Source organism: Oryzias latipes, chromosome 1 (genome assembly GCF_053564925.1).
Source record: "Oryzias latipes strain Hd-rR chromosome 1, Olatipes_Hd-rR_3.1".
In the NCBI taxonomy this organism is placed as follows: Eukaryota; Metazoa; Chordata; class Actinopteri; order Beloniformes; family Adrianichthyidae; genus Oryzias; species Oryzias latipes.
In genome coordinates, this window is record NC_136237.1 from 13,540,505 (window position 1) to 13,564,106 (window position 23,602).

General features: G+C 39.3%; 1 protein-coding gene across 1 annotated transcript; it reads right to left on the reverse strand.

The window, feature by feature from the left end:
* Positions 1-50: 50 nt before the first annotated feature.
* man2b1 (mannosidase, alpha, class 2B, member 1) lies at positions 51-22,981 on the reverse strand. The gene is made up of 23 exons (XM_004084213.5): positions 22,823-22,981; positions 22,469-22,571; positions 15,696-15,869; positions 15,436-15,629; positions 14,163-14,295; positions 13,935-14,080; positions 10,605-10,804; positions 10,393-10,513; positions 9,807-9,885; positions 9,052-9,161; positions 8,846-8,953; positions 8,640-8,756; positions 7,937-8,122; positions 7,705-7,802; positions 7,507-7,627; positions 7,304-7,422; positions 7,127-7,228; positions 3,801-3,888; positions 3,624-3,704; positions 2,121-2,345; positions 1,781-1,930; positions 1,599-1,701; positions 51-1,421 (listed from the first exon to the last, which is right to left on the reverse strand). The coding sequence occupies exons 1-23, from the start codon at positions 22,955-22,957 to the stop codon at positions 1,318-1,320; spliced, it is 2,997 nt and encodes a 998-aa protein (XP_004084261.3). The 5' UTR covers positions 22,958-22,981; the 3' UTR covers positions 51-1,317.
* Between the last annotated feature and the right edge of the window lie 621 nt (positions 22,982-23,602).

The window sequence follows — 23,602 nt, forward strand, 5'->3', positions numbered from 1 at the left end:
GCATTTGATTTACAAATCATTGAATGGAGGAAAAAAAAATTCTTTGCTGCTTTCAAATCCGACAATTTTTATTGATAAAGAAAACATAATACAAAAATTAGATCACGTTGGCACAGATCAAACAATCTTAATTTTTTTTTTACCTTGTGTCCTTAATGTATAAAAGTGCAAAATACCAGAGTATAAATGTTTAGCATTTATTAAAATGCAGGAAGATAAAAGTTTCTGTTGTTGGCACATATATGTTGAGTTTTATTCCTCCTTACTATGAGTTTAAGAAAAGACTCAAGTAGGCTAAATTTCCCTACTGACTTTTTTCAGATGTCACAGTAATGACACCCGATTTAAAATGGGCAAAACCCAGTGATATTCAACTACTGTCATGACCCTTTGCCACCTGAATATTTTTCCAGCTATGAAAGTTTTTGCCTTTAACCCTTGTGCTATCTTAGATGACCCCACCCTTACATTGACGTGTTCTCCCTACCATGACAAAGGTGGATAAAGGTGGAAAGATTTCTTGTAATCCATGGACACCAGTGAAGATCACACATCATTGAAGAAAAAAGGTTCAGGGCACTGTCTAGTGGGTCTAGATGACCCAACTTCCAATGTTAAAGTGCCTAGGATAGCACAAGGGTTACATAGATGCTAAATTGAGGTAATTTTGTCTGAAGTAGTTCGACATATATTTGCATCCAATAGCTATATGGGGGTAAGGCACTTTAACATTGGGAATTGGGTCATCTAGACCCACTAGACAGTGCTCTGAACCTTTTTTCTTCAATGATTTGTGATCTTCACTGGTGTCCATGGATTACATGAAATCTTTCCACCTTTATCTACCTTTGTCATGGTAGGGAGAACACGTCAATGTAAGGGTGGGGTCATCTAAGATAGAACAAGGGTTAAAAGAGACTGCTCCAGAGAATTTGCTCATTACATAATGTTCATTAGCTGCTGTGCAGAGCTTCACATAAACATGATCAGTAAATCAAAACAATTATAATCAAGAACATTTTCTCCAGTGATATGAGACATGGATGCTCGCACTAAAAATCAAGTTACTGTTGCTTAAAGTAGACAAACGGGGTATAAAATCCTGAGAATTTTTAGCATTGCCCACTTTTTTCTTCTTCTTTTCGCTTTCTCCATGAGAGGAAGTGAAAAGTTTGAATCAATGTAAAATCGATTAAAATCATACGTTTAAAATTGGGATTTAAAATATTTACTTGTACAATTTTTTTCTTTAAATTGTCTCTTTGCACATTTCCTCTTCTCAAGCAGCTGACCGTTTCTGGGCCACCCTAGTTTGGCTCATTTAAAGCTGACCCTGACTAAGAAAGTTCGGATTTCCATAGGTCTTAGGGTCACCTCCCATGCAGAAGGGTCCTCCAAGATCTTCAGGTACGGCTTCTCTTCTGAAACGCAAACAGTAGAGGAAATCACAGTAAAACATCTAAAGAGAAATGCATACTTCAATTGTTCATGTAATTTTAAGAACTTATCAAAATAAAAGTCTGTTCTGCAAGGACAAATTTGGTTCCCTTTGGACCAAAATTGATGGCAGCAACGTCTTCATTTAATCTGTTCCACACCTTTCTCAGGGGTCCAGCTCAGGCGTGTCATTTCATCCTTCCACTGATTGGCTGACAGGTTTAGCTCAGAGATACCAAGAACATTTAGAGTGGAAAACAGCTTCTGCACAGACAGGGTGAACATACGATTAATGTTTCAGGTCATCATTTCATTCAGCAGAAGGTGTATCATGTTGCCCCACCTGGAGGTTGACAGTGACTGGCTGAGAGTTTAGTTTGCTTTCCGAGATTTGGAACTGATGCTCCAGCCTCAGCAGCACAGAGTCAGCGTCCCACTGACTCAGTGTCAGGAGATGGACAGCAGGGGGCAGTGCAGCTTTGAGCCCTGTAAACTAAGTGGAAAGAGTTTACAGAAAAAAAGCACTTTTCTTTTAGTACTTCTCGTATGTCAGTGATGAAGTGGGATTTTTGTTTTCAAATATGGTTCAGATTCTAGAGGACATCAGTGGCATTGCACTTTGAATGTAAACATAAATCTGCATCTGTAAAGATTTTCTGAAGTCCTCACACAAACACACCCACCTCCAGCTGAGTGTTTCCATTCAGATCTCCGTCAGTGAATGAAAGCAGAGGCTGCAGTACTTCCTCCTGCCCCAGGGGGCGGTAAATATCTGCTGCACTGTCAGGGCGATCAAGAGAGAGCATGAAGCGTCCACGGACCACCAGACCTTCAGGGAAGATGTTGGAGACCTCATTGAGAGGCTCTCCGACTCCACGATAATCATCGTACAGCAGCCGGCGATGGAGCTGCAGAGGAAAGGCGGGAAAATCCATATGAAACCATGAGGAATGGCCTCCAGCTCTCAAACATCAAAAGGGGCTTCATGTTTTTTTTGTATGCTGGCAGTGATGCAGCTTTCCATTCACTACTGCATCAGTGGTTTATTCCACCGTAACCCTTGTGCTATCCTAGGCACTAACATTGGGAGTTGGGTCATCTAGACCCACTAGACAGTGCTCTGAACCGTTTTTCTTCAATGATTTGGGATCTTCACTGGTGTCCATGGATTGGCTGTTCCTCATTTTGGCAGTGTTAGTTTTAGAACGTTTTAGATTTCTGCAGTATTAAAGTTACGGTGGGGCAAAAAGTATCTGTCAGTCACAGATTCCACAAGTCATCCCATTTAAAAAGATGACGAGGTCTGTAATGTTCATCATAGATGCATTTCAACTGTGAGACAGAGAATTTAAAAAAATTATCTTTTTTTTTTTAAAGAATTTAGATGTATAATGGTTCAGAAAATAAGGATTTGTTCAATAACAAATGTTCACCTTAATACTTGGACCTCTGTCATCACCAACTAAGGACACATTGCAATGGTTTCCAGTAGTCGTCTTTGGCTTTGAACACACTATAGCTGCTTTTTTGGAGAATCTGATGCTACCAAATACTTTGTCTTCCCCACAGTTTGAAGAAATAGAAGAAGGTATTTCTAAAATTTCAGATCAAAATGCGATGAACTGCTGAAGGACGCTGGAGCCATCAGGCTAATGTACTGTTGTGTACTGCCCCCCAAAAAAACAGCACAACTTTTAATTTGGATTTTTCACCAGGCAGCAACAAATGCGTTTGCTTAATTTCTTGTTGCTAGTTTTTATGCGATCTGTAATCAACTTTGACAAGCGTTCAAAATCTGTTTAACCCTTGTGCTATCTTAGATGACTCCACAATTACATTGATGTGTTCTCCCTACCATGACAAAGGTGGAGAGGATTTCATGTAATCCATGGACACCAGTGAAGATCACAACTCATTGAAGAAAAAAGGTTCAGTGCACTGTCTAGTGGGTCTAGATGACCCAACTCCCAATGTCAAAGTGCCTAGGATAGCACAAGGGTTAACCTTTGAACACTGGAGATGTCGCCAGCGTTGCCTACATGCTCTTCTGTCTGCGACAGAATCAGCTGATTTTCGTTAATTGCGTAAACGGTTGAAGAATTCTGATAGTCAAAAGAATGTAAACATCAGAGCTAAAGTTCCATAGTTAAAAGGTTTCTTCCAAAGGAACCACCTTTGAGTCTTACCATGATCTCCAGAGAACCATTTTGGATGCTGCCTCCTCCCTGAGAGCGATCAGTTACCACAGTGAGCTGGTCCACATCATCCTGGAGACACAAAGAAAACAAGGATTGTTGTCTTAATAAACAAGTTAAGCTGAGTGAAAACCTACACGACTGTTTATTAGGAAAAAGCAATCACACCTTAATAAAAGCTCGAGTGTTGATGGGATAGTAGTTTCCAGCAATGGGCTCAGACTGCTTCAACTGCCAAGTTGGCCTGAAGTCTTTCCTGTTAGAAAAAAAGGCAAAAGTCGGAAGGAAGCTGAACCCTTACAAGTTGTCGAACGCAGCGGTGTGTTTGTCAACCACATCACTGTTTCCAGTGGTGTAGGAATGACAACAACCTGCCATTAAAAGTTTTTATTCAAAATATAACATGAATGTTTCATAAAGGCTTTTAGCTTTGACCTCTCGAGACCTGGCGTCCACATACAAGGACGTCACATTGTGGGTTTTATTACCACTGTAGTTCATTTTGATTACTTGGGCCCTGTGCCTACGAAATTAAAAAAAATAAAAAATAAAAAAACGCACATCAAACTCATTCATTCATCACAGGGAGAACATTCAAACTCCACAAAGAAAGGTCCCCCAATGGTTTTCTGTTTCAGGTCCCCCGGTCGGGACTGAGGGCCCAAGGGGCCTTCTTGCTGTGAAGCAAGAGCGCTAACCACTGCACCACCGTGCAGCTCGGGTCTCAAGAGGTTAGAATTTGGGGTTTAATACAAAACATAAGAGTTATGACGTGTAACTAACAATGTCCTTCAAATTTAAATGTCCGAAAATGAGCCTAATGTTTCCTTTAACTTTACAGGCTGCAGAAGACCCTGCTGTCCTCGTTTGTGCCACTGAAGTAGTTGATAATGAGCCAATAGGAACCAAAGAATTCAAACAGGAAAAAACACTGATCATATCCTTGTAATATTGGTGAGAAAGCGCTGCGTAATTTTTCAGTTTTTCCTGTGCATTTATGCAAGTGTGCGCATACGTGAGCCAGCAGAATGTGGAGTCGTTAATAAACAATGAATATCAGAATGTTCTGAGGTCTAGCATGACGTCATGAAATGGGCAGCCCCCACAAGGATCAAAAGTCGGCGCCTCTGAGATCGAGTTGTCTTACTTATGGGTAGGAAATTGCTGTGAAAATAACTGATATTTCATAAAAAAATTGTTCTTTAGCGTGCCAAAGGAAATAGATCATCATGTACAGTATATATGGATATAGTTTACTATAAAAAGGCTTAGGAAAAGCATGATATAGGCCAGGGGTCGGCAACCCATGGTTTCGGAGCCACATGTGGCTCTTTCATCCATCTCTTGTGGCTCCCTGTGACTTTGGAAAATAATTAGTATTTTATAATAATTAAATTTTATTTTAGTTTTTTCATTTTTCATGGCATTTCAAAGGCGCTGCTGGCTCCGCACGAAGCGAGTGCCACGTAAAAAACAGCTTCGTCATGAGCTCGTATTTATCGGGCGAGACCTGCAGAGCTGATAACAGGGAGAGGCACGCGGGGCTGCTTCAATAAACACTCCGATCTTCTGCCGGGAACTTGACGTACCGCGGGGCAGAGACTGATGACAGACTGAGAGTTCGCGCCAGCGTTGCCAGATAGAGTCACAGTTTTCCAGCCCAAAAGTCATCTGAAAACCGCCAGACCCAGCCAAAAACCGCCCAGCACAGCTTTTGTTGATGTTTTTTTTCCGTACTGGACTGATAAAATAAAAGATTTTTCTAAATAAAAGAAAGTTCAGACTAATAATAAAATGTGTACAATATTGAATATTTCTTCAGCGGAGCGCCTTCTTTCATTCATTTGCTTAACCCGCTCTATCCCCGCTATAACCTGCGTCCGGCTCTTTCATCCTTGTGCTGCGCTGGAGCGCCCTGACTACCGTAGGACACACCGGGAGCGCGGGGGAAACCAACTCTCAGCTGCAGAGGATGTGAACAGGTGAACAGGTAGAGAGGAAAAGCAGGTGGAGAGGCGGAGGAGGGGCTTTGGCTTCAAACTCTGTCAGAGAGATGCAAACACGGGCGTCAGATTGAGACGCAGCTTTCCCTGCGGGAGTTGAAGCAGAGACTTTCTCTGGGATGATTTTATGAACTCAAACATGGAAACATGATTGCCATGCAGAACTCTTCAAAACAATAAACCTGATCTCTCCACATTCTCAGTGTCTACCATGCATTGATAAACACATCGCTCCATGCAGCGATCAGACCAGAACCAGTAACTCCTCCCAACGCGGCCGCGGTATCATCCTTTAAAGAACACAATGTGCATTTGCAGCGACGTATGCTTCAGACGATGTCCGATTGGCCAATCTACATGTCAATCAAGTCCCTTACTTCTCAGTGAGGATTTTGATTGGCTGGTGGATTTTAAAGAAGTAATATTTTTTAAAATCTTTTCTGGCCCGCGATCTACACTCATGTCATTGAAGATCGATCGCGATTGACGTAATGAGCACCTTTGAATAATATATACATGCATAATATATATAATGATGTCAAAACGGGTTGTGGCTCTGAGTGCTTTCTTTTTTATTAGGGGCGGTCCCAAATGGCTCTTTGAGTAAAAAAGGTTGCCGACCCCTGATATAGGCCCTTTAACACAACATGTCATGTAGAAATCCAGATATATTTCTATAACGTATCAACTTTAGATAGATTTGAGAATAAAGCTAAATTGTTGCATATCAGTTCATGTAGGCGCAACAAGGTGTTCATGTAGTGAAAAGAAAGAGGACAGCAAAGTGCAGGCGAAGACTGAGTTTTTTAAAGACATTTTTTTTTACAAAGTTTGACCTTGTGTGCGTTTTCGATGTTCTACGGGGATTTGTGCATTTTTATTGCATTCACTTTTGATTTTTGCTATAACGCAGAAAAAAAGTTGTTCTCAATATTTGTACATTTGCAGTAAAATGTCAATTTGGGGATTCTGTTTTTGAATAGCTTCAGGTCCATAATAAAAATTATTGTGAAATAAATTGAAAACATATTTTTAAAAAAGAAGAAGCTGGTGTTATACAAAAAAGGTGTAAAGCATTGCTACAAAAACAGTTTTAAAGGTAAATTAGAACAGTTGCATTACCTGGGATAATGCTAATGTAAATGGTCGCTGTAGATGCTGAAGAAATTTACTACTGAAGTTACTAAGAGACTTGAAATGGTTGAAATTAGCCAGAAAAGTTCGCACATTGCTAAAATATTAGCATAATTCCAAATTAGCCTAAAAAACCTCAGTAAATGCAAAATTTATCAAAACATTTATACATATTTCTATAGATTTTTCAATGAAAGTGGTCGCTTCAATGTGCGTTACCAAGGCCAGTGTGAATGTGGCATAAAGTTTAAGACAATATTTAGCTATGAATGAAAATGGTGAGCTTTTGATGATAATCACTTTGCGGAAATACTAATCTGACTTTAAAATGGCGTAAAGAGAAGTTCAACAGCCCACCTCCTCTGCAGGATTTCTCTGCCATTTGAGTCGGTGTAAAACATTTCAGAGGTTTTGATGCTGCTATCCAGACGGGTGATCACCTCCTTCCCCAGGCCGTCACTGACAGACAAAGATGCCACGTTAAAAACATCAAAGATGAACATCTTTTGAGGCGATATAAAAGCTCCCCCTCACCTCACCGGCAAAGGTCCGACTGTCCACTCCAGCTCAAGAGCTCTGCTGTCGGCATAGAGACGAACCACCTGAGACACCCAGGGGGAAAACCACTGCCTCACCTCCTGCACCACCGAGGTCTGCGGTTCCAGAGGAATGCAGAAGGAAAATGTGAAAGATGAAAGCACAAAGGGTCAAGAAGAGCAACTGAGCTTGCCCTCTACCTGAATGGTCTCAGTCTGTGCTACACGACTGATGACGAAAGGTACGGTAGAGTTGGGCCTGAAGATGTAGGCCCCAGACGGCTGCTTGCTCTCAGAGTTTTTACCGTCACTGGCGTTGTACCTAAGCACACGGACCAATCATATGCAAGTGTGCAGAATTGAGCTAAAAAGCAGAGCCTTTCTTTGTGAACCACTAACCAGTAGAAGTTCTGAGTCAGATTGATGCTCTGTTTGGTTTCCAGGTTGCTAAGGCCACTGATGAGGCCAGTGTCTGGGTCAAAGTTCACCTGCAGGAACTGCAACACACAAACAAGCAAAACACAAACAAAGGGAAACCCGGATTTTTTAAATGATTTTTAATTAAAAGAATCTTGTATCCTCCAAAATGAGAAAACACCCAAAGGAACTTTTAATAAAACTGGGTAACAACCTTGTTCTGGATGGATGTGGGGGCACCTCTCTTTGGGGAGGCTGCTGATGAAGGCCTGCCCTGCAGACTAGACACCGAGTAAGTGGTGTAGCCCAGAGGTGGAGCTTGGACCTGGAACACCAGCTCATTGGCAGCATGGCCTCGATTCCTCCTCACCTCCCGTGTAGCTTTGGACACGGAAAGCACCTTCAACACAAGTCCAGACATGAGGCATATTTTAAACAATGGTTTGACAGAAAATTTTAACCCTTGTGTTTTCTTGCAGGTAAAAAGTGACCCATTACCATGTTTAGTTGTAGAAACAAAAACTTAACCTAACCTTTTCCAACTTGAACCAAAGCAATTCTTTTTTTGTTTTGTTGTGTTATGTGAAAAGTACTTTTATACTTCACTTCCTAAAAAATATAAAATGATTAAAAGAATGTAATTGTGTTTAATTCATATGTAAGGCAATGGTTCATCTTGCACAATAGAGTTGAGATTTTCTATTCAATTAAGCTACTTTTTTTTGAGGGGGGGGGTGTTAGGTTGGATGGATCATTTTTGAATCATAGGTCAAGGGGAGTAAACAGAATGTTAAAACTACATAAGGCTTAAAGCAAAAACACAGACACTTCCTGCAGGACTGCAGTCACAGGAGTTTCTCAGTAATCTGGCATCCAGGCTTTTGTTTTTTGGTTGTACAAAGACAGAAAGTACAGACCTGAGAGTCAACGGAGTTCCCTTTAGGATCTTTTATGAGGTAAGCCGATCCGTAAACTGGAAGCCTGACGGGCCAAACGACCGGCCGAGCCAGAGGGTTGTACACGGTGACGGAGAACTGCAGAGAAGAGGATTGCGGACATCCGCATGAAGGTTAAGCATCACTCTATGTGGACCCTCAAAAGCAATAGTGTGATTCTGGAGCACCTTCTTGCTGGACTCAGTCAGAGGACAAACGCTAACGTTCAGGAGGTCACAGTAGATTCGTGGAGCAGAGGAGCCACTGAGAGAGGCCAGACTGTTACTGACCAGCACCTGGTAGAGCATTCAAACCAAAAGGACCAATGAACAGGTGTTGCATTAAATAAACATAAGCAGAAGACACAGTGTTAAACACCTGAGACGGGAAATACCTGACAGCGCTGCCAGCCGTCAGCCAGCTTCCTGGCATAGTCGTTAGTGACGTGTTGCTTTGCTGTTCCTGACACTGCGTCATGGTGCTGGGCCACCGCCATCGCCTTCCCTACAGAGAGAGCAAGAATTTCAGAAGAAGTACGGTAATTTTGTTAATTGCAGACCACCATCACAACCTCATGAACTAAACAAAAAAACCTGCTTGCACTTATATTATTGAAGGTAAAGATGACACATAAATGGCATTCATCGTTAACGTAGCTTGAGAGGGAAAGATTGTTGCCAGGACTTTAAGGCCAGACTGTCCTTAAAATGTGTGGATCAGCAGCAGTTGATCAAACTCACAACCGACATATTATCATTGTTCCAAAGCAGCATACTTCACTACATATGTACCACCACTCTAATGGTAAAGTCTCCATCTCGAGACTGGGAGATCGTGGGAACAATTTTCACAGTCAGGTCTCAGCTGATATAATAAATGCCTCCCTGCTCCACTCCAAGGTAAATGCTGTTCGCCTTTCCTACATGTGGAGAAGAATTCTTAAAAACTCAGCTAAAACATCCGTTTCCATAAAGAATGTGCAGTGAACAGAGAGGAGCTAGGATTTTCAGAATGAGAATGAACAGCATCAGACCAGCTATGCATCTGAAAACGCGCCACCCTGTGGTCAGACGTTGTCCTACAGGATGCTTTACACAAAATGCTGAAAATCACATCAGCAGTGTTCAGGAAGTTAGAACAATCTCTCACTCAAAGTCTGGCTGTCTCCTTCTCCAAAAGGACCCTTCCTGGACGCTGCCCCTCCAAGGACTTCAAGCTGGTTACACGTCTGTTAAACAGTGAAAGAAAATGAATGAACAGTCAAATCCAAACCTTATTCTTAAATACTTGAGGTCATAACTTTGACAGTTGTGGGTTTAGGGAAAATCTGTTATCACATTTTAATGCTTCCTACACGAAATCTGCTGCAAATAAAGTTTAAACTAGCTACAGATACTTTACAGAGGACGAAAATGAACTTTACTCTTGAAAGCTATAAAAAAACTGGAAGACCCGATCCGGGAAAATATTAAAATATTGTCTAACATTAAACTGGTCCGTGGCTTGAACTGAACAATTAGTTAATGAGATAACCGTCCACCCACTTCCACTGATTAATACATTTATTGACACAATGCTTTATCTATTTATTTTTAAATAACGATCATGCTGGAGTTTGGCTGGGTGATAAATAAATCTTTTCAATTAATTTCAATTTGCTGCTTAAGAAGATTTCTGCCTTTGTCAGCAGGTTGTTGTAAAAACTAAGCCAAACTGTCATTAAAGCTCAAAGCACCTGCAGGTTGCTGTTGCTGATCCTCTCATAACGCTTGAGCGCGGGGCGGCTTGTGAAATAGCCTGTCCAGAAATTATGAGCGTCGTCTGCATATGGGAAGAAATCGTCCATCTTCAAGGGCCTGCACAGAGGAGGAAACGTCTCAGGTCAAAGGACAGAAAGTGGTCGCCAGTTTACAGCGTCTGCTTCTTCATGCAGATGAGTCACCCTACCAAGTGCGGTTGGCTCGATGCAGCTCCTGCAGGTAGCAGGACGGAGTGGAGTACAGTACATTCACTTTGCTGCCCTTCGCCTGCTGGGAGTTGACATGGAGGAGGAGTTTGTCCAGGTTCTTGTACCACAGATTGGCATTTTCATACTGGAAGTCTGAGCCCATGGTCATGATGATGTGATTGGTCTTATACACCTCAGCCTTAGAGAAGAGAGAAGTCCCGTTAACAAAAAGGAAACGTTCACAGAGAATCTGCCAATGCTGAAAAAACCGCAATAAGCATGACAGACTAGAGTGAGGCCAATTTTTTATCTGTGTTGTGGCCCCATTGACTCATGATGTACATGATGCAATATTGAAAACTTGAGATATACAGTTTAAAGACCCATTACAAAGAAAATTGTGTTTTGGGGTGTTTGTAACATGTTGTTGAAGCATCCATCTGATTATGGAGGACATTTACAACTCAGAGGCAAATTTTGAAGGAATAACTTCCCCTCCTCAGAAACTGTCCTAGAAAATGACAGTTTTTTTTATTTGGGCTAAAAACAGCATAATTATAATCAAAAGACCACTGTGACCACTTTTATAATAGATCAAAAGATGATTGGAGTAGAACTGTATCTATGTGAGTCAGAGATATATAAATGTAGTTCTTCAGTCCAAAAACAAGAGCACCACATTGATTCGGACACTATAACTTTGTATTTGATTCATCCACTCCAACAATGCCTTTCCTTTTAAAATACATAGCATGTTACAGTAAATGGAGTAAAAAGTGTCCTTACCTGGGTCCTCCATACAACAGTACAATGTTAAAGTGGTAAGTTTGGAGCATTTTTACTGATTTTGTAAATTAAAAAAAAAATGTGACGACAGTTTTTTCTACCTTTTAAACCTGACAGAAATATTGACAATTTGAAAATGAAAAAAAAAATGTTTTCAAAAAAAAGAGCCTATATCATTTAAAATACATTATTGGAACTTTCGAGTGTAGTGTAATTTTGTACAAAGCGGCATTTGATCCAAATTTGGATGTTTGTTTTCATGGGAATGACGCAGCCATGCTGCAGAGGCAGACTATAGATTGGCGTCTTGAAATGGGCGGCACCCATTCGGAGCGAAAGCTGGCGCCTCAGAGACCGAGGTGTCTTACTTCCAGGTAGGAAAAAACAAATAATGACTATTTAATTAAAAAAAAGTGTTCTTTTGTGTGCCAAAGGTAATATATTATTATATGCATGAATATAGTTTACCAAAAAAAGCTTAAGAATAGCATACAATGGGCCCTGTAACCCTTGTGCTATCCTAGGCACATTAACATTGGGAGTTGGGTCATCTAGACCCACCAGACAGTGCGCTGAATCTTTTTTCTTCAATGATTTGTGATCTTCACTGGTGTCCATGGATTACATGAAATGTTACCACCTTTATCCACCTTTGTCATGGTAGGGAGAACACATCAATGTAAGGGTGGGGTCATCTAAGATAGCACAAGGGTTAAACTTAAAACAAATATTGAAAACAAAAAATATAGAATAAATATATTTATTAAAAAACCTCAGTTTACAGTTTCAATTCAGACTTTTCGTTTTTGTTGCCGGGTCAAATTTTACATGGGCGAGGGCCCCAAAAAAAAGTTAAAAATACCTAACAGCATCTGTTGATTGTATCTGATAAGAGTTTTATGTTTATAGCTTTTTTATTTTTTAAATAAAATTTCAGTATTTCAAGTTTAAGACTTTTTTTTAAATTTACATTTTTCTACGAAGCCCGTGTCCTGATATGGATAAAATAAAAAATATCTCGTTCCCACAAAATAATCTTCCGTTCTCGCAAAATAACTTTCCTTTCCCTCGAAATAATATTTTGTTTCCTCGAAAGAGTTCATGAATGACTAATCACATGATTAGTCATTCATGAATGAACACGGATGTTAGCGATACTTGGATTTACAGCAGATACGTTCACATTTCTGTCTGTGTGTCTCTCATTACATTGCATGGAAGACACAGGATGTTTAGAGATCAAATCTATTTATTTTAAAAAGCACAAAAGCATCGGTAATCATGTCTCCATGTCTGCATTCATTCACACCCCGGTACGGTCTACGTCCTGCCGCAAAAGCCGCTTTCTGCAGCACTGTCTCTGTGACCCACATTCGTTCAAGAGGGGAAAAATAAAAACAAGAATGATTGATTTATTATTGTTGATGAAAATAAGAAAAATATCATAATGTATAGGATGCTCAAGCTTGCTGCTTTCCCATACCGAAGCGATTCCCCGGAAAAATCTCGCTCGAGGAATGAGCTATGTGCTACGAGCTCCGGCCCGCTCTTTTGCTTGTCATTCAGGCATTCGGGCGGCTGGCTGGCCGGTAGCTGGACAGCCAGCGGATATTTTACTTTAGGGTCGATTAGGAATAATAATATTCAGGACTTGCCTTGTATTAACATACTCTTTAGCAGTCAATTTACAAGGTTAGTAGGCTACATGCTACGTATCCCACCATGCATCACACAGATCCCATAATGCATTTCGACCAATCACCGTGGTCCTGTAACTGTGATGCATTCAAATAACAGGACAAATGATAGGCTAGTTAGCATGTAGCCTACTAGCCTTCAGATGTAAAGCGACTGCTAAAGAGTATTTTAATAAAATATAAATTTTTAATAATAATATTTTTCTTATTTTTATTGAGACAATAATAATTTGATCATTCTTGTTTTTATTTTTCCTTTCTTGAACGAATGTGGGTCACAGAGAAATGAAAGTTACTGCTGAAAGCGGCTTTTGCGGCAGGACAGAGAGCGTATCAGTGTTTATGAATGACTTATGATGTGAAAAATTATTTCGTTCGTACTAATGAATTTATGGGTGGGAACGAGATATTAGTTTGTGGAAACGAGATATTTTTTATTTCATCATGTCAGGACACGGGCTCCGTAATTTTCCGTATTTTTCTTACTTTTAAAATGTGGACTTTTAAGTTTAAAAGTGGTTTTCTTTTTTTTAGATGCTTTTTTTTTAATGTATCATTTTTTTATTTATTCACTTTAAGCAGATTCTGATTTGCCCCCATAGTGTGCTGTGTTCTGCGACAGGAGCACATTTACATTTTAAAGCAAAGCTTCATGTGTAAGCATTGTTTTCTAATTTCTTTTTTTTTTTTTTACAGAAAAACAAGAAGGGATGTTTGTGCTTTTATTTTTCTTCCTGAGCTCTCATATTCTACCAGGGTTTGAAGCTGCATTTTCTCACTATAACAAAAATTTTTGTGAATATATAAAAGTCTAAAGTCTAAGAAAAACCAAAGTGTTTTTTTCACCTGCTTGTTGGCAATCTGAAGAAAACGCTGCACCACATCATCGACATTATAGTCTTCCAGTTCTGGGTCATCTCTGATGGGGGGGTCGTTGCAGAGTTGGTCCCAGCAGAAACCTGTAGGAGGGTTGTAGCCGTTGGGAAGGATTCCTGTAAGAGAGGACGGCAAAGGTAAAGAAGTTACTTTAAAGTGTCAGGTTCCCTAAAAGGCTTAACACACAAGTCTTGTCACCAGTGAAGAGATCCGCCATTGGTGCTGGGAGACTGTCAGAGGCTCTCCACAGCAGCTCCTGCTCCTTTTTTGACCTTCTGGAATCTCGATCCTGGTAATCCAAACGGCCGAAGAAGAAGCCGTCGTATCCCATCTGCAGCAACAAAAATGGCTGACGTTACCGAAACCAGACATACGTTGTTTTTTTAATGTCCAAAATAGTCTGTGGATCCATCAAAGGGCGGCAACAAGTGTCCGAGCACCAGAATATTTCCAATCTGTTCCCAAAATATTGAGTATGAATATTTGTGACATCCAAGATTGCGGATTCCTTGTCAATATGGAATAGTAACATTATGAGGAATTTGTTGTTAATTGATTCAAAGCAACGTTTATGTTTTGTGTACTGCTGAAGTTTACAAGAAAGTTGACAAAAAGGTTTTTGAGTGTGGCATTGGGTAAAGTGGTTTGATCCGTGAATCATTTACAGTGTTTTAAGAACCGTATCGTCACCTAAGTAACAATCCACAGCCCTAATGCCTCAGTTTTGAAAATTACATAGATTATAAATATGAAGTCATAATTGGCACCAATTAGACTAAACTGCTCCAACTCCCAGTCAGTACTTTAAAGTGCCCAGATTTAACTCATCTGCTCACCCAAGTTGTGACATTTTTTAATTGGAACAATTTCAAGTGAAAAAAGTTTATCAAGTTTTTAAGTAAAATGTGTAAAAAATAAATACTCTTAAAAATTCAAGGTGACCTAGTAATTTTATCATAGTGACTTCTATCAGGTCAAAAGTATAGAACTGACCCCTTTTCCTGTCTGTACTGTGGTGACCTTTCCTCAGTAAGTTTTTTAGTTTTCTATGAGACATTTACAGCAACAAAAAAACAACACTTATGCTTTCTAATTCAATAATAAACTAGTATGCGTCTTTAAATTTAGCAGTTCCATGTTTAAAAACAACACTTCCTGTTCTACATGACTGTAAATTATGGGGAACTGCAGTTATTGAGTCCATAGACCTTTAAGCCTTATGGTTGCAGATCTACATACATGTAAAAGTTTTCAAAAGTCCCAGTCCTGGGAGGCAGCGGTTTTCCCTTTTTTTTTTTTAACCACATTCAGCCCTGCTCTAACTGCTTTATTAACAGAACAGACCAATGTACAGACTTAAGTGTATGAAGTATTATATTTGACACTATAATATTTGTTAATTAAATTCAAATGTCCATGTTCCAGTTTGACTTTTGAATAACTCGATAGAGGTTTTGAGAAAGCTGAATACTTGTGAAAACAGGGAGGCGTGTTCACGAGCGTGGCCAAAAGGGTCAATGTGCCAAGCAACCCGGGGTCGACCACAAGCTCCAAACGTCTCGTTAAGGAACCTCAAACCCAGGGTCATCTGGTCAATGACGGCGCTGTAGTGGGTGGCGGCCTCGTCACTCATGCACCAGCCACCGTTCACAAACTCCAGTCGGCCTGGAGGACAGAATGTGTGGTCAGAACGAGCTGAAGCTGCTCAACGCACCAAAGAGCTTCACATACCTTCATTGACCAGCTGTTTGACTGTCTGCTGCATGCTGGAGCTCTGCTGCTTCCACCAGCGGTAGAAAAAAGCTGTCTCCACGTAGATGAACCTCCTGTCTGGATTCTTCAGGAGCTGGTCCACCACAGAGTCCAGTATGTACTGAACACCAGCGTGCTGGATGTCATTTCGGTCTGCCGGTGCACACAAATTCAAGAAGGATAAAAGCAAGTGATCATTTACTGGGTTGTGGATAGGGATGTAATGATTAATCAATGAATAGATTTCCATTCCTACGAATCAACCTGACGGATCTGTCTGAGACAGAATCAAATCTAATGAACCTATATCATTAAAAAAAAAAAATCTCAAAGTTAAATAAATTGATAATCAAATTGATCTTAAAAAAAATACAATTGGGAGTGATACATGGTAGGTTTACTTTACTATAACATAAAAATGACCAAGTGTCGTCACAGCGGACGACACACTTGTGATGGTATCGAAACCTGATCAAACCCTCATTACAGTCCACTGCGTGGAAACACTTTGAATTTTGCAAAGGCATGTGACTATACAGTGTGGTATAATCTTCTAATAATGTTTCTTTTGCATTATTTTGATTTGGCGGGGAAAAACAGTTGCCTGAACTTTATGAACCCAAAATGTAAATGGATTTGCCATTAATTCTTGCTTGTTTGTACATATATATAGATATTTTTCTGCTTGATTATCTTGCAAAACATACAGTACAGAAAAGATACCTGTCCACAGCCTCAAACAGTTACACTGAATGACCTGAAGAGCTGGGACCAAAGTAACAAAGGCTACCATCATTACTATGCCGTCAGGGACTCAAACCCTGCAGCGCTAAGTGTCTGTCCCCTAAAGGCAGTACATTTTCAGGCCCGTCTAAAGTTTGCTAGAGAGCATTTGGACGATCCAGAAGAGGATTGGGAGAATGTCCTATGGTCAGATGAAACCAAAATAGAACATTTTAGTAAGAATTCTACTTCTTTTGTTTGGATGCCAATTTGCATCTAAATTACACCACACCTACTGTACAGCATGGGGGTGGAAACATCATGCTTTGGGGCTGTTTTTTAGCAAAGAGACCAGGACGACTGATTGGTGTAAAGGAAAGAATGAATGGAGCCATTTATCCTCAGATTTTGAGTGAAATGTCTTTCCATCAGCAAGGGCATTGAAGATGAAACGTGGCTGGGTTTCTCATCGATTTAGTGCCCAGGTAGTGAAGTAGTGGCTTCGTAAGAATGATTTCAAGGTCCTGGAGTCTCCAGATCTCAACCTCATAGAGAATCTTTGCAGGGAGTTGAAAGTCTGTGTTGCCAAGCAACAGTCCCAAAACATCACTGCTCTAGAGGAGATCAGCATGGAGAAATGGGCCAAAATACCACCAAAATCTTGTGAAGATTTACAAAAAACATTTGACTGCCGTCATTGCCAACAAAGTTGGCAATATATATGACAAAGTATATATAACAGTATATATAACGTGTATAAAACAAAGTATTGATTTGAACTTTTGTTACTGACCAAATACTTATTTTCCAACATATTTTATAATTATATACTTTAAAAATCAGACTATGTTTTCTGGATTTTCTTTTGTCATTTTGTTTCTCATAGTTGAGGTATACCTATGATGAAAATTACAGGTCGCTCTTTTTACGTGGAATTGGCGGCTGACTAAATATTGTTTTGCGCCACTTTACAGGGAGCCTGGAAAACGTCGCCTGCACTGGTTAGTACCCATGTATTTATCTCTAAGTGACACTGGTTGTAATTTCGGCTAAAGATGTTCTGGATCGATATTATGTCAGTGAATCGAATCAGACCGTTCAAAATAAACCAAAATTGTAAGCAAATTGAATCGACAACAAAAATGAATACTTACACCCCAAGTTGTGGATCATTACCTAGGTGGCGATTCAATTCATGAATCAAATTCGACAATTCAAAGGTCAAACCACGACTCTTCCCATTTAACCCTTTAATAAACAGAGACGTTTTTGGCGACAACTAAACAATATGCTTTTTTTATGCCAAAAACCTTTGGCTTTTTACGCCAATTTTTATGCAGCTTTGCACAAATCCACAACAGAGTCAGCTGTTTTACACTTTTATAAAAGGTTACATATCAGCACAAAGATGCTCAGAATCCAAAGAAAGAGCTAAAACTCTGGTGTAAAATGGTTGATATTTATACTTGAATGGTTGATATATGTATACCTTTTTACTGGATGTATTAAAATTAAAATAAGATGTATTTTAACAGCATTATTCATACCTTTGTTTAGAACAGGAGTTTAGAATTAGCTAAATGAAATACAGTGCCTTACGAAAGTATTTGCCCCCCTTGAACTTTTCAACCTTTTGCCACATTTCAGGCTTCAAACAAAGATGTAAAACTGTTATTTTTTGTAAAGAATCAACAAGTGGGACACAATCATGAAGTGGAACGATATTTATTAGATATTTCAAACTTTTTTGACAAATAAAAAACTGAAATATTGGGCGTGCAAAATTATTCAGCCCCTTTGCTTTCAGTGCAGCAAACTCTCCAGATGTTCAGTGAGGATCTCTTAATGATTCGATGTTGACCTAAATGACTAATGATGATAAATAGAATCCACCTGCATGTAGTCTAGTCTCCGTATAAATGCACCTGCTCTGTGATAGTCTCAGAGGTCCGTTTAAAGGGCAGAGAGCATCATGAAAAACAAGGAACACACCAGACAGGACAGAGATTCTGTTGTGGAGAGGTTTAAAGCCAGATTTAGATACAAAAAGATTTCCCAAGCTTTAAACATCCCAAGGAGCACTGTGCCAGAATTAATATGAAAATGGAAGGAGTATCAGACCACTGCAAATCTACAAAGACCCGGGCATCCGTCTAAACTTTCAGCTTAAACAAAGAGAAGACTGATCAAAGATGCAGCCAAGAGGCCCATGATTACTCTGGATGAACTGCAGAGGTCTACAGCTGAGGTGGGAGAGTCTGTCCATGGGACAACAATCAGTCGAATACCGCATGAATCTTGCCTTTATGGAAGATAGGAAATAAGAAAGCCATTTCTTAAAGATATCCATAAAAAGTGTCGTTTAAAGTTTGCCACAAGGGACCTGGAAGGCAAACCAAACGTGGAAGAAGGTGCTCTTGTCAGATGAAACCAAAATCGAACTTTTTGGCAACAATGCTAAACATTATGTTTGGTGTAAAAGCAACACAGCTCATCACCCTGAACACACCATCCCCACTGTCAAACATGGTGGTGGCAGCATCATGGTTTGGGCCTACGTTTCTTCAGCAGGGACAGGGAGGATGGTTAGAATTGATAGGAAGATGAATTGAGCCACCTACAGCACCATTCTGGAAGAAAACCTGATGGAGTCTGCAAAAGACCTGAGACAATGATCCAAAACATAAAGCAAAGCAAAATCTCCAATGGAATGCTTCAAAAATAAACATATCCAGGTGTTAGAATGGCCAAGTCAAAGTCCAGACCTGAATCCAATCAAGAATCTGTGGAAAGAACTGAAAACTGCTGTTCACAGACACTCTCCATCCAACCTCACTGACCTCGAGTTGTTTTGCAAGGAGGAATGGGCAAAAATGCAGTCAAAACTGATGGAAACATACCCCATTACAGCTGTAATCACAGCAAAGGGTGGCACTCCAAAGTATCAACTCAAGGGGGCTGAATAATTTTACACGCTCAATATTTCAGTTTTTTATTTCTTAAACAAGTTTAAAATATCCAATAAATTTCGTTCCACTTCATGATCGTGTCCCACTTGTAGTCAATTCTTCACAAAAATTACAGTTTTATATCTTTATGTTTACAGCCAGAAATGTGGAAAAATTTAAAAAGTTCAAGGGGGGTGAATACCTTTGCACTGTCCATGTTAATGTAGGTCATTTTTATGATTTTACAACTAATCCTGAAAATGTTCTCTACAGTTATATATATATATATATATATATATATATTATATATATATATATATATAATTCAAATAGTCAACTATGTTTATAACAATAGTATTTGCTTTTTCAGAACTTATTTTAGTAAACTGAACTGCACTCTCATTTTTTTCCATCTATGAAAAGGACTTTTGAAAATTGGTACCTCCACCAACACTGTACTTTGAAGTATAGATGTCCAAACAAGATTTTTTTTGGCCCTGATTCAATTCAGTCATTTGATTTTGAGTATCTGCTAATACCAAGTCCCGATCCAATACTTTTGCAACGTGTGTAAAAATTAATATATTTAATAAACAGGTTTTCTACGGTTTTTATTTTATTGAGCTTCTTTTGCCATTTCACACTTCATCATTTCTTCAGCTAGAAAAAAATTAAATAGATACTAAAAATAAGTGATAATTAACTATGTGAAAAGGTTTGGTGATTGTAGCCTTAGTATCTTCAGCACTATTGAACATTTTTGATCATTTTCATATTCATTAGTTGCTTCAAACATTTGATCAAAAAACTGCAAAAAAATTGAAGATGACCTTCCAAAATTATTGTTGTAGAAAAAATACGATGAGTATTTACAACAAGCTCTGCATGTGCAGCGTCTCTGTACAGAAGATACAGCACAGAAGAGAACAGCCGCTCCGGATGTTGTATAACTTTGCAGAAAAAAAATCTGTGAGAAAGTGTGAAGGCTAAAAGTGAACAGCGATATAGCGAGAGAAGGCTGTTCTCGTTTTTTCTGAAACATATCACCTCTGTGTTGTTGGATACTCAACACAGCCTTAATCATTTACAGTGTATCACAAACGTTGACATCTTTTGGTTTTAATTTAGTAGTAAAAAATACTTTTTGTGCTTTGTATTTCTTCAAAAACGAAAATAATTTTTCAAAAATGAAAATATTTTTCAAAAATATGTTTGGTTGTACGAGCAGCTAATTCTGCAACAGTTGAATCAAACTAACTGGAGGACAAAACAACAACATCAAGGCCTGGAAACTTGACGTTCCTGTTTTTTTTTATTACTAGAAAAAGCTGACAAGACCGGAGAGAACATATTAAAAAAGTCATGTATGAGCTGTGACGCTCTAGTCAGCAGAACAACAGCCTTGTAAACTAATCGGCTGACTTGACCACAAACCTTCAGCAAGAATAGTGCAAAACAGAGCGACATGTTATCAGGACAAAACTGCACATCTGCACATTTTTGATGCAGTGTTTTTAAGAAAAGAATCAATCAGCAGAGGTCCCAACAGGGAAAACTCAATAAAAACCTTTCTTCCACAAGGAGAAGAATAATCTGTTCTTGGAAATCTTCAATGATTGGAGTTTAAAAACAACCCACTGACTATTTGTCTGGACTGTGGACTTAAGTATTGCTAGACATTTAGAAGACACCAGATTTTAAAAATTCCAAAGCAGCAGTTAAGCACATCTGCAAAGCATTGTTCAAAGAAATGATCAATTATCAATATTTAAGATACGTTCTTAAAGTTAAGATTCTCTAAATAAATTTATTTCAGGAAGAAAGTGTAGGCTCATTCCTCAAACTATTGGCTAATCATTTAAGATTCTGTCAAATTTCAGGTTTTAATAAGTGAAAGTAAAATGATTTATTTAGAAAGCAAAACTCTGCCTTGAGACATATTTCTGACTATTGGATTATAAAATCTGCCTTCTGATTGAATTTTGTTGTGTGTTTTTTTACGGCTAGAGTAACATCCATACAGATTATTATTATCTTATCTATTTTTTTTTTTTGGTTGATCACAAAGATGCTGTCTTTTTTTTCTCTTTTGCTTACTCTACACTACTTACAGAATTGAAAATCAGGTGGTTTCTACATTGAACACGCCATGAAAGTTAAACCAGGTTGAACTTTCACAAATCATGGAGTCAGATTTGGTAGTGATGTATTGATGACATCCAGTTTAATTCCCAGAAGTGAATTAAACTTTGATATTTGCATGACCATATAAAAATACGTGCATGAACATTTTGGCTCTACGGGCTCATTGGGCAGCCTAGGATCTGTGGGTCCCTTAAAGATTTGCCCATTTTTCACTTGCAGACACCCAGTATCCCCCATAGGCACAGTTGTGACTAAGGCATATGTTGACCACGGACAAAATTACTTTTAATAGTTGATAGTTCTTGTCATAGCCGGTAAGAGCTTTGCAGTGGATCCTCTACATGGTTCATCAGGTACACCCATCAGGATCCTGAATCTCTGATCATGTGTGGCTTTAGGTACTGATGTTGTTACATCACCCTAAAAATTGTGATAACCTTACTGCTGGCATAACTACGCTGAATAACTGATGCTAGCACATTTTTGTTATATAGCACCGCTCACAGAAGAGAAGTCACAAGGTGCTTCAGAAGTTAAAAAATATGTTTAGAAATTATAGAATCTCACACTATAGATTTTGGATTAAGACAAAAAAGTTCAAAGTTGCTTTAACCCTTGTGCTATATTAGAAGATCTGACGTGTTCTCCCTACCATGACAAAGGTGGATAAAGGTGGAAAGATTTCATGTAATCCATGGACACCAGTGAAGATCACAAATCATTGAGAAAAATGGTTCAGAGAACTGTCTAGTGGGTCTAGATGACCCAACTCCCAATAGTAAAGTGCACAAGGGTTAAACTTTCAGTGAGCAGTTCTACAAAACAGAACAGAAATTGGATTTAAGAGACTAACTTAATTAAAATATTTTTGATTACAAATGTCAGTGCCATTCCCCCCTTTCTTTTTTCCATAAAAGGCGGAAATCCATTTTTTACCTCCATAGAAGTACTGGTCCACAGTCTTCAGCCAGCCCACATCGTCGTGTGTGTGGGGCACCAGGTGGACGTTCAGCATGCCGGGCACGGTGGGGTGACATGACTGCAATTAAACAAATACACGAACATAAATGTTTCCCCCCCATTGTTTTTTACAACACTCTAACAGACAGGGCAGAACTAGTACAGGCACAGCTTAAGGGGGAAAAGACACAATTTTTATTAACATGAGAAGCTCCGTTACGTTCTAAAACAAAACCAAAACAACGCGGAAGTGCTGTTAGCTTAGCTAACACTGACAACTGGAACATGAACCCAAGCCCGTTTAAAAAGCCCCCTGAGTCGGAAGACGACCTGGTATCCGCAGGCAACGCTGTCCCTTTTCTCCAAGCCGAGAGGAAAACTTAGAACCTCGCCTAGGGTTAATACCAGAGCAGCCACGATGAGCTGATATATCAGCGTCATGTTGGAAAAGCAGCACAAAGTCATGTGACACTGTGTTTATATCAAGCAAAGTCACGTGACAACCCACCACCACGAAGACATTATGGGCAACTAGACCCTGAGTTGTGACTGATAGGTAGCGTTTTTAAAGACCCACTTTTATTTCTGGTGTTTTAACATGTTCTTCTGGCATTTTTTATGATGAAGGACTTTTATGAAGCTGACTTTAATGGCACACACCTAGGATAAATTGAAAATGAATTTTTGGAATAGAGAACGTCACCCCCAAGACGATGACATCACTGCGAGTGATCCCGTAAAAAAAATGTATGGGCTGAAAATTGCTTATGGGACCACAATTTTTTTTTTCAAAATACAGTTATGAGCCCTAAAGCACCTTTAGTACCAGATACAATCTAAAACTTGTCCTAGGGATTATTATCAATCGTCTCCATGTTGCAATTACATGTTGTAGATTTTTAACGACGTGCGCGTGGCGAATTTGCAACTGTTGCAATCTTAGCTAGCTCGCACATTTTTTTATTGGAACGTCGTAAAAAAAATGAATATGCGATTTCTTGGTCCACGCTGAACAAAACAATACAACATACGACAAGATCGGTAAAGGAATGTGGGCGTGGTAAACAAAAAACGTTGCAAAAAATGTGCTGACAGCTAAAAAAAATATTC

Excerpts from the sequence above, each read along its gene's own strand:
- man2b1 (XM_004084213.5), bottom strand. The coding sequence starts at position 22,957 with ATGACTTTGTGCTGCTTTTCCAACATGACGCTGATATATCAGCTCATC. Across the intron at positions 15,870-22,468 it reads GGACCAGTACTTCTATGGAG|ACCGAAATGACATCCAGCAC; the intron begins GTAAAAAATGGA and ends GTGCACCGGCAG. Across the intron at positions 14,296-15,435 it reads ACGCCTCCCTGTTTTCACAA|ATGGGATACGACGGCTTCTT; the intron begins GTATTCAGCTTT and ends TTGTTGCTGCAG.